Raw genomic sequence first — 11,418 nt, forward strand, 5'->3', positions numbered from 1 at the left:
ACATAAATCCCAAGAGTTGGAAGAAGAATGTCCTTCAGGGGAAATGAGGAAGCCCCTGAGACCACCTGGAGATGGAATGGGGGGGTGGTTGTAATAATTCCCGAGAGGAAGCATATACTTAAGAAAAGGTCACATGTGAAAAATCTCAAGAAAAGTCCTAGGGAACAAGTCTCTCAAGTCTCTTGAAGTAAAGTGAGATGAACACACAGATGTATCCAGTCCCTTTCCTATGTTTTTCTCACAGAACTGTTGAGGAGACGCCTGATGCTGAGGTAAGGAGAGGTTCTATTGTGCTCATTGCTTTCTCTAGTACAGTTCCACTATACTCCATTCCTTACATCCAGGACGGCTATCCTGTATCTAAGAGAAATAGATGAGTGGTCCAGATTTTAACCAGCTCAGGGAGATTATAGGGTGCCTTTTACTTAATAAATCTAATTATTTGGGTTTCTCAGGAAAGAGCTAAAGGAGGTGGGGAAGAACAGCTTAGTGTAAAAGTTCCAAATGTAGAACAAGCTCACACCCTTATTTCTAACATGCAAGACGTAAGAGCAGGTAGCTCACTGTGAAAGCAAGGTCAGTGTGCACAGCAAGTACTGAGACACTAGGGGCAGTGTAGGAAGACCCTTACTCAAAAGCAAGCAAGCAAGCAAGCAGGCAAGCAAGCAGGCAAGCAGGCAAGCAAGGAAGCGAGCATCCAACCAGACAAAGACCCCCAAATGTTCAAATGTAAATACAGGACAAATATTCATTGGGTGAGAAGAATTTGAAATCTACCTAAGCCACACTTGTGAAATGAACGGTGAGTATAGACAGTTACAGTAAAAAAAATATGTTATTATGTGACTATTAGAGCATCATTCAGAGCCATTCTCATTTCCTAGGAGTTGTCCAGTGGAATCTTCCCTTTCTCAGGCTACCTGGAAAGACAATATGCTGAGTGAGTGAGCATCCTGGGAAGAAGGATTTTTAATCACGCTATCCACTTGCACTGGTAGGTTTCATAATTGGTTTACTTCCTTCTACTGAAACAGAGTGTATAGAGAGGCTGATCCCCTAGGATTATAGATGAAAAATTGTTTTGCAAATTTCAAATGCATGAGACAGAACATGAAGTGGTGTAACTTCACTCTACTAACCTATACTTGAAAGTAACTTCAGGAAACCTAGCCACTGGGCTAGAGGTTAACCAGTTAGTTGTAATTTATACCTACTGGGAGAGAGATAATCAGTTTCTTCTAATAGAGTGACACTGGATATTTAAACCACTTCAGATAAGGCTTTATGTTCAGAAATTGTTGACCAAAATATAATGGACTCCACAGTATGGTTTTTTTTTGCTTTTATTTGGTAGAAATGTGAAGTTTTCTTTTTGATTGTGGTTTTATTTTTTTTTCTTGGTTCATTTTTGAGAAAAAACTAAAAGTTGGGTGGATATGGAGTATGGGAAGATCTGTAAGGACTTAGGAGAGAGGAGAATATGATCAAAATATATTTAAGTTTAAACCTTGTTTTAAACATATAATATAGTAAAAAGTAACTTCAGGACTGCTAGAAGATGGGATTATAGGACTTTGCTAAGCCAGTCTATTCCGTTCATATGAAAACTGATTCAGTTAAGCATTTTCTCTTTGACATTCTCTTACCTATCTACATTTTAAAAGATAATGTTTCTGTTGATAAATCTCTTACAGGGCATAGCAGTAGGAAGAATAAATTGCATTGTGTTGTCAGTTTTGCTATTATTCACATTAAACAGGCATGATCTTTTTATCAGAACGAAAATCGGGAAACTCAGATCTCATGATTCTAGTTGTTTGTTTAAAAATATGTATGCCCTTCATCTGTCATCTGTAGGTGAGAAAGAGATTGATTTATGTTTTATAAATAAATACCTGGAATTCATTTGCTTCAAGGGAGATGATAAAGCATGTCTTTTGCACTGACTAATGATTAGAAAGGTGGACATTGAAGCTTGGGAGTTAGACCTTTTCATATTTCCTCAACTATCATAAAAACAACGGATGGAGAGACTGCTCAGTGGTTAAGAGCAGTGGCAATTCTTTCAGAGGACCTGGTTTGAGTTCCAGCACCCATATCGTCTGTCGTAGGAATCCAATGCCTCCTTCTGTCCTCCCCAAGCCTCAGGCACACAGGTGGTACACAAACATACATGTAGGCAAAATGATCATACACATAAAATTAAACTACAACCACCACCACCACCACCACCACCACCACCACCACCACCACCACCACCACCACCACCACCACCACAACAACAACAACTAAACTAGTGCAAACAAGAGACTAAAAGTATTAAAGCCCAAATCTTTGTTCTCTGGGATCACAAATGATCCTCCCTTTGGGTCTGTGTGGCTTGCTACCTTGCAAACTTCTTTTTCTTACATTTCTAGTGACCTCAAATACCCAAAATAATAGATATAAAATTAATAAATCTCTCTCTATATATATGTACATATATATATGTATATATGTATATACATATATTATGATTCTTGTTAACTCTGTTTTAAAAGTCATTTTCTTAAAGGTGTATGTTTATTGCAAAGGAGAGGCAGGTATATGATTGCAGGTGCCTGTGGGTGCTAGAGGCACTGGATACCTCTCATACTAAAGTTACAGGTACTAATGGGCTACACAACTTGGGTGCTGAGAACTCAACTCAGACCTCTTACAAGAGCAGTATGTGCTCCTAACCATTGAAAAATGAAGCCTACAGACTCAAGGGGAAGAACCCTCAATCAGTAAATTTCTTAGATAGTGAAGGGTAAGAAATCCATACAGATGAGAGGGAGATACAAGGTGAAAAACTGTTTAAGCACCAGGGTCTAGGGGCTTTTATGTCATCAAAGATGAATGGTGGGGTGAAGAAGTAAAGACACAAGATGACTCTCTTCTGCCTGGCTCCAGACTTGGCAATGAATTGATGCATTTACTGAAAGGCCATAGACTCTATAAGCACTACAGCATAGAGGTTAGTGCTGGGGAATCATAATATAGGGATATTTATGTCTGGGTGGCCAGTGATCTTCACCATAGCTATCTCTAATTACCTAGATCCCTTTGGACTCCTCTCTCAGGAGGACTAAGAAGTAGAAAAGAAAGAGGATATATCACTGGCATAGAAACACACTCAATCTAAAATAAGATAAGATTGGTTCCATTTGATTTCAAAATATTCTTGTCTTTCTTTGTAGCCCTTCAGATATGTTGAAAGTAAGGGGCTTGGGGTTAAACTCATGTCTTTTTTCCCCCTCAGATATGTAGATACCATGAACACATCCGCAACATATGTAACTGAATTTGTTCTCTTGGGATTTCCTGGTTCCTGGAAGATACAAATTTTTCTCTTCGTGTTGTTTTTGGTGTTTTATGTCTTGACCTTGTTGGGAAATGGAGCCATCATCTGTGCAGTAATATGTGACTCACGACTACATACCCCCATGTACTTCTTCTTGGGAAATTTTGCCTTCCTTGAAATTTGGTATGTTTCCTCAACCACTCCTAACATGCTAGCCAACATTATGTCTAAGACCAAGGCCATCTCATTTTCAGGGTGCTTCCTGCAGTTTTATTTCTTCTTTTCCCTGGGTACAAGTGAATCTTTCCTTTTGGCTGTAATGGCTTATGATAGGTACCTGGCCATTTGCCGCCCATTACATTACCCTGTCGTCATGACTAGGAGGCTTTGTTGCATTCTGGTATCATCATGCTGGCTCATTGGATTCCTTGGATACCCAATCCCTGTCTTCTCCATTTCCCAACTTCCCTTTTGTGGTTCTAATATCATTGATCACTTCCTCTGTGACATGGACCCATTGATGGCTTTGTCCTGTGCCCCAGCTCCCATTACCAAACTTATTTTTTATGTCCAAAATTCCCTTTTCCTGTTTTTCACTATTACATACATTCTTCGGTCCTATATTTTGTTGCTCAGGGCTGTTTTTCAGGTTCCTTCTGCAGCTGGCCGGCGAAAGGCCTTCTCTACCTGTGGTTCCCATTTAGCTGTGGTGTCACTCTTCTATGGGACAGTAATGATAATGTACATGAGTCCTACATATGGCATTTCAACGTTGATGCAGAAGATCCTTACCCTTGTATACTCTGTAATGACTCCTCTCTTTAATCCTCTGATTTATAGCCTTCGTAATAAGGACATGAAACTTGCTCTGAGGAAAGTTCTGTTAGGAATGAGAATTGTCAAAAATATATGAGTCAAAGCTGTGGCATACTTACATGTTCTAATAAAGAATCCATTGTAGATGTGTCATGATGTATGAACTCATTCAGTTGTCTTTGCTGTTTACTGTATTTTTTCTTTTTTGAGGCAGGGTCTCATGTCATCTTGGCTAGTCTCAAACTCACTCTCTAGCCAAGGATAACCTTGCAGAGATCGGATTCCTTTTGCCTCCATATTCCAAGTACTAGGATTCCTGCTGTGTCCCACCATGCCAGACTTTGAAATTGTTTTCCACACCCAGTGATACTTTTCAAAGCCTAAATAAAATGTGATTCCTGTGTGAAGTGATCTCCTACTCTGGTACTCATGGATTCATTATACACCTCCTCTATCATTGTAACAAGACAATGAAGTCAACCTTGATTGTTCATAGATGTGTTTAATAGCATTTGCAAGATGTGAACTAAAAATAGCCTTCTGGTTCCAACACAGACATTTTATGTCCTAGCAATAAAAAAGATTTGATTCAGTTCAATTCTCAGAACTGGAAAAAGAGACCTGATTAAGAATCTAGATGAAAAGAAGAAAGAAGTGAATGTTTCGCACAACAATATGGACTGATATTCAGAGAACTTCTACTGGAACTACTTCAGTGGAAATTATGTACACCTTCTTCCAAGGACTTTCTAAAACCCTAAGCAGTCTAACATTAATAAAGAGGCAAATAGCATGAAAATCCCTGTTTAGCATGCTATCATGTAACAGTAAAAACCATACAAATGGTAGCAGGGTATGGGAGGCTGATGATGATCTAATACTATCATCTGGTTTTTCTTCTAGTTTTATTATTTTCATTTTTATTTTCCTTTTTTAGTATTTTGTTTATTGTTACATAACATTTTGATTATGGTTGCTGTCTCCCATCTCCTTCCAGATTATCTTTACCTCTCCACTATTTCAATTCTTTCTTCCTCACGTTCTTTCCAAGAGAAAGAGGAAAAAAAAACACTGAAGAATAATCAAATGAAAAGCACAAGAAACACACACACACACACACACACACACACACACACAAATACCCTCTTAAAACAAAATATGAAGCCATAACATGCAAGCAATAGAGCAGCAAGGAAAAAATGCCCAATAATGCACCATGAGACAGAGAACAAATAAAAACCAATCCCCCAAATGCACAAAACCAGAACACCAACCAAACAAACAAAAAAACCATATCTTTCTTTTTGTGTTGGCCACCTACTACTAAGCATGAGGCCTAGGTTAAGTTTATATACCCAGTGAGACTCTACTGTAGAAAACTTGTTTTTCCTTTGTAGGTAGTTTTCAATTGGAGATGGCTTATTGATTAGGGATGGGAGTGCCTGTCTACTTCTCCTCTCAGCACTGGAACTACATATGGCCTGAATCTATGCAGACCTTGTGCATACTGCCACAGTTTCTGTGCATTCACATGTATATCAGATCAGTTGTGGTATCTTGAAGACATTGTTTTCTTTTTGTTTTTTTCTTTTTCTTTTTTCTTTTTTTTCGGAGCTGGGGCCGAACCCAGGGTCTTGCACTTGCTAGGCAAGCGCTGTACCACTGAGCTAAATCCCCAACCCCTTGACATTGTTTTCTTAGTGTCATCTCTCATGGTTTGAATATACTCAGGGAGTGGCACTGTTTGGGGGTATGGCATTGTTGGAGTAGGTGTGTCACTATTGACTTGGGTTTTAATACCCTCATCCTAGCTGCCTGGAAGCCAGTCTTTTCCTGTTTGCCTTCAGATTAAGATGTAAAATTCTCAGTTCCATCTGCACCATGCTTGCTTGGATGCTGCCATGTTCCAGCCTTGATGATAATGGACTGAAACTATGAACCTGTAAGCCAGCTCCAATTAAATGTTGTTCTTTATAAGACTTGCTTTAGTATGTGTTCAGAGCAGTAAAACCCCAACTGAGACAGAAGTTGGTACCAGGGATTAGAATATTGGTGTGATAGGGCTGACCATGCTTTTGTTTGGAAGAATGTAGCTTTTGGGTCTTCGAATTTGGAAAGCAGTGGAATCCTTTAAATGGAGCTTAATGGGCTATCCTAGTAGGAGTATGGAAGACTTTGTTGCTAAGAATGATTTGAACTGGGTCCCGAGAAAAGGCGGGGCAGGCTGTTCTGGTTGTTGCCCTCAGGGAGAGCGGAAACCCACCCGGGTGGAGCGTTTTCAGGCCCGAGAACAGAGGTAAGACCAATTTTTCTGCTCCAAGTGACCTGCCCGGTAGACTCAGGACTCACAAAGGCAAAATTACTCTGGGACCGTCACTTCCGGTTTCTAGCTGGGTCCCGAACCTTGATGATCCCGGCCCAGAGCTCCCTGTTCCCAAACCGCGTGGGAGAGACAGCTCACCGACCAGATAGGTGGGTACTCCTGAAACTGCAGGGCAGAAGTGACTGCCAGTACTGCCCACCCCGCCCACATCCCTGGCCCAAGAGGAAACTATATAGGTCCTCTGAGAACAGGAAGATAGGGGCACTCAACACTGAGGTCCAGACACTGTCCAGATGTGAAGGGACCTGGTCAAACAGCTCCCTGCATCAAAATCCCGTGGGAAGGAGAGCTAGACCTTCAGAGGGGCAGACACGCATGTGAAACCAGAGGAGACTACACTTTGCCCACATTTCTGACGCTAGAGGAAAACGCCTAGCACCATCTGGGCACCCTGAGCACAGGCATCTGAGAAAAGGCGAGGCAAGCCTTTCTGGTTGCTGCCTTCATGGAGAGCTGAAATGAAATCCCCGAGGAGTGACGTCAAGGATGAGACCAGAGGTAAGACCAACTTTTCTGCCCCAAGTGACCTGCCTGGTGGACTCAGGACACACGCCCTCAGGAACAGCTGAAGACCAGTAGACAGGAAAGACTACACGCCTGAAAGCAGAACACTCTGTTTCCATAACTGGCTGAAAGAGAACAGGAAACAGGTCTACAGCACTCCTGACACACAGGCCTATAGGACAATCAAGCCACTGTCAGAAATAGCAGAAGAAGGTAACACCAGAGACAACCTGATGGCGAAAGGTAAGCATAGGAACAGAAGCAACAGAAACGAAGACTACATGGCATCATCAGAGCCCAATTCTCCCACCAAAGCAAACACTGAATATCCAAACACACCAGAAAAGCAAGATCTAAATTTTAAATCACATTTGATCATGGTGATGGAGGACTTCAAAAAAGACATGAAGAACTCCCTTAGAGAAACGCAGGAAAAAAAATAAACAAACAAATAGAAGCCTATAGAGAGGAATCACAAAAATCCCTGAAAGTATTCCAAGAAAAAACAATCAAACAGGTGAAGGAATTAAAAATGGAAATAGAAGCAATAAAGAAAGCACAAAGGGAGACAACCCTGGATATAGAAAAACCAAAGGAAGAGACAAGGAGCCGCAGATACAAACATCACCAACAGAATACAAGAGATAGAAGAGAGATTCTTAGGAGTAGAAAATTCCATAGAAATCATCGACACAACGGTCAAAGGTAATGTAGAACAGAAAAAGTTACTGGTCTAAAACATACCAGGACACAATGAGAAGATCAAACTTAAGGATAATAGGTATAGAAGAGAGTGAAGACTCCCAGCTCAAAGGACCAGTAAATATCTTCAACAAAATCATAGAAGAAAACTTCCCTAACCTAAAGAAAGAGATACCCATAAACATACAAGAAGCCTATAGAACTCCAAATAGATTGGACCAGAAAAGAAACTCCTCCCGTCACATAATAGTTAAAACACCAAATGCACAAAACAAACAAAGAATATTAAATGCGGTAAGCGAAAAAGGTCAAGTAACATTTAAAGTCAGACCTATAATCATTACACCAGACTTTTCACTAGAGACTATGAAAGAGAGAAGATCCAGGACAGATGTCATATAGACACTAAGAGAACACAAATGCCAGCCCAGGTTACTGTAAACTGCAAAACTCTCAATTAACATAGATGGAGAAACCAAGATATTCCATGACAAAACCAAATTTACACAATATCTTTCTACAAATCCAGCACTACAAAGGATAATAAATGGTAAAGCCCAACATAAGGAGGCAAACTACACCCTAGAAAAAGAAAGAAACTAATCATCTTGGCAACAAAACAAAGAGAAGAAAAGCACACAAACATAACTTCACATCCAAATATGAATATAACAGGAAGCAATAATCACTATTCCTTAATACCTCTCAACATCAATGGTCTCAACTCCCCAATAAAAAGACATAGATTAACAAACTGGATATGCAATGAGGACCTTGCATTCTGCTGCCTACAGGAAACACACCTCAGAGACAAAGACAGACACTACCTCAGAGTGAAAGGCTGGAAATCAACTTTCCAAGCAAATGGTCTGAAGAAGCAAGCTGGAGTAGCCATTCTAATATCGAATAAAATCAATTTTCAACTAAAAGTCATCAAAAAAGATAAGGAAGGACACTTCATATTCATCAAAGGAAAAAATCCACCAAGATGAACTCTCAATCCTAAATATCTATGCTCCAAATACAAGGGCACCTACATACATAAAAGAAACCTTACTAAAAGCTCAAAGCACACATTGCAACTCACACAATAATAGTAGGAGATTTCAACACCCCACTCTCATCAATGGACAGATGATGGAAACAGAAATTAAACAGAGACATAGACAGACTAAGAGAAGTCATGAACCAAATAAACTTAACAGATATTTATAGAATATTCTATCCTAAAACAAAAGGATATACCTTCTTCTCACCACCTCATGGTACTTTCTCCAAAATTGACCATATAATTGGTCATAAAACAGGCCTCAATAGATACAGAAAGATAGAAATAATCCCATGCATCCTACCAGATCACCATGGGCTAAAGCTGGTCTTCAACAACAATAAGGGAAGAACGCCCCCATATACAGAAGTTGAACAATGCTCTACTCAATGATAACCTGGTCAAGGAAGAAATAAAGAAAGAAATTAAAGACTTCTTAGAATTTAATGAATATGAAGGTACAACATACTCAAACTTATGGGACACAATGAAAGCTGTGCTAAGAGGAAATCTAAAAGCTCTGAGTGCCTGCAGAAAGAAACAGGAGAGAGCATATGTCACCAGCTTGACAGCACACCTAAAAGCTCTAGAACAAAAAGGAGCAAATACACCCAGGAGGAGTAGAAGGCAGGAAATAATCAAACTCAAAGCTGAAATCAACCAAGTAGAAACAAAAAGGACCATACAAAGAATCAACAGAACCAAAAGTTGGTTCCTTTAGAAAATCAACAAGATAGATAAACCCTTACCCAGACTAACAAGAGAATACAGAGTGTGTGTCCAAATTAACAAAATCAGAAATGAAAAGGGAGACATAACTACAGAATCATAGTAAATTCAAAAAAATCATCAGATCCTACTCCAAAAGCCTATACTCAACAAAACTTGAAAATCTGCAGGAAATGGACAATTTCCTAGACAGATATGAGGTACCAAAGTTAAATCAGGAACAGATAAACCAGTTAAACAACCCCATAACTCCTAACAAAATAGAAGCAGTCATTAAAGGTCTCCCAACCAAAAAGAGCCCATGTCCAGACAGGTTCAGTCCAGAATCGTATCAGACCTTCATAGAAGACCTCATACCAATACTATCCAAACTATTCCACAAAATTGAAACAGATAGAGTGCTACTGAATTCCTTCTATGAAGCCACAATTACTCTTATACCTAAACCACCCAAAGAACCAACAAAGAAAGAGAACTTCAGACCAATTTCCCTTATGAATATCAACCCAAAAATACTCAATAAAATTCTGGCAAACCGAATCCAAGAGCACATCAAAAAATATCATCCACCATGATCAAGTAGGCTTCATTCCAGGCATGCAGAGATGGTTTAATATAAGGAAAACCATCAACGTAATCCATTATATAAACAAACTGAAAGAAAAAAACCACATGATCATTTCATTAGATGCTGAGAAAGCATTTGACAAAGTTTAATACCCCTTCATGATAAAAGTCCTGGAAAGAATAGGAATTCAAGGCCCATACCTAAACATAGTAAAAGCCATATATAGCAAACCAGTTGCTAACATTAAACTAAATGGAGAGAAACTTGAAGCAATCCCACTAAAATCAGGGACTAGACAAGGCTGCCCACTCTCTCCCTACTTATTCAATATAGTTCGTGAAGTTCTAGCCAGAGCAATCAGACAACAAAAGGAGATCAAAGGGATACAGATCGGAAAAGAAGAAGTCAAAATATCACTATTTGCAGATGATATGATAGTATATTTAAGTGATCCCAAAAGTTCCACCAGAGAACTACTAAACCTGATAAACACCTTCGGCAAAGTGGCTGGGTATAAAATTAACTCAAATAAATCAGTAACCTTCCTCTCCACAAAAGAGAAAAAAGCCAAGAAAGAAGTCAGGGAAAGGACACCCTTCATAATAGACCCAAATAATATAAAGTACCTCGGTGTGACTTTAATCAAGCAAGTAAAAGATCTGTATGACAAGAACTTCAGGCCTCTGAAGAAAGAAATTGAAGAAGACCTCAGAAGGTGGAAAGATCTCCCATGCTCATGGATTGGCAGGATTAATATAGTAAAAATGCCTATTTTACCAAAAGCGATCTACAGATTCAATGCAATCCCCATCAAAATACCAATGCAATTCTTCAGAGAGTTAGACAGAAAAATTTGCAAATTCATCTGGAATGACAAAAAACCGAGGCTAGCTAAAACTATCCTCAACAATAGAAGGACTCCTGGGGGAACCACTATCCCTGAACTCAAGCAGTATTACAGAGCAATAGTGATAAAAACTGCACGGTATTGGTACAGAGACAGACTGATAGACCAATGGAACAGAATTGAAGACCCAGAAATGAACCCACACACCTATGGTCACTTGATTTTTGACAAAGGAGCCAAAACCAATGGAAAAAAGATAGCATTTTCAGCAATTGGTGCTGGTTCAACTGCAGGTCAGCATGTAGAAGAATGCAGGTCGATCCATGCTTATCACCCTGTACAAAGCTTAAGTCCAAGTGGATCAAGGACCTCCACATCAAATCAGATACACTCTAACTAATAGAAGAAAAAGTGGGGAAGAATCTCGAACACATGGGCACTGGAGAAAATTTCCTGAACAAAACACCAATGGCTTATGCTCTAAGATCAAGAATCA

At 39.6% G+C, this 11,418-nt stretch overlaps 1 protein-coding gene across 1 annotated transcript; it reads left to right on the forward strand.

The window, feature by feature from the left end:
* Positions 1-3,254: 3,254 nt before the first annotated feature.
* On the forward strand, positions 3,255-4,238 carry LOC116913695 (olfactory receptor 11H4-like). The gene has a single exon (XM_032917986.1). The coding sequence runs from the start codon at positions 3,264-3,266 to the stop codon at positions 4,236-4,238; it is 975 nt and encodes a 324-aa protein (XP_032773877.1). The 5' UTR covers positions 3,255-3,263.
* Positions 4,239-11,418: the final 7,180 nt, after the last annotated feature.

Source organism: Rattus rattus, chromosome 12, assembly GCF_011064425.1.
Source record: "Rattus rattus isolate New Zealand chromosome 12, Rrattus_CSIRO_v1, whole genome shotgun sequence".
Classification (NCBI taxonomy): domain Eukaryota; kingdom Metazoa; phylum Chordata; class Mammalia; order Rodentia; family Muridae; genus Rattus; species Rattus rattus.

Bases quoted from the DNA above. Each gene is read 5' to 3' on its own strand.
- LOC116913695 (XM_032917986.1), top strand. From the start codon at position 3,264: ATGTCTTTTTTCCCCCTCAGATATGTAGATACCATGAACACATCCGCA.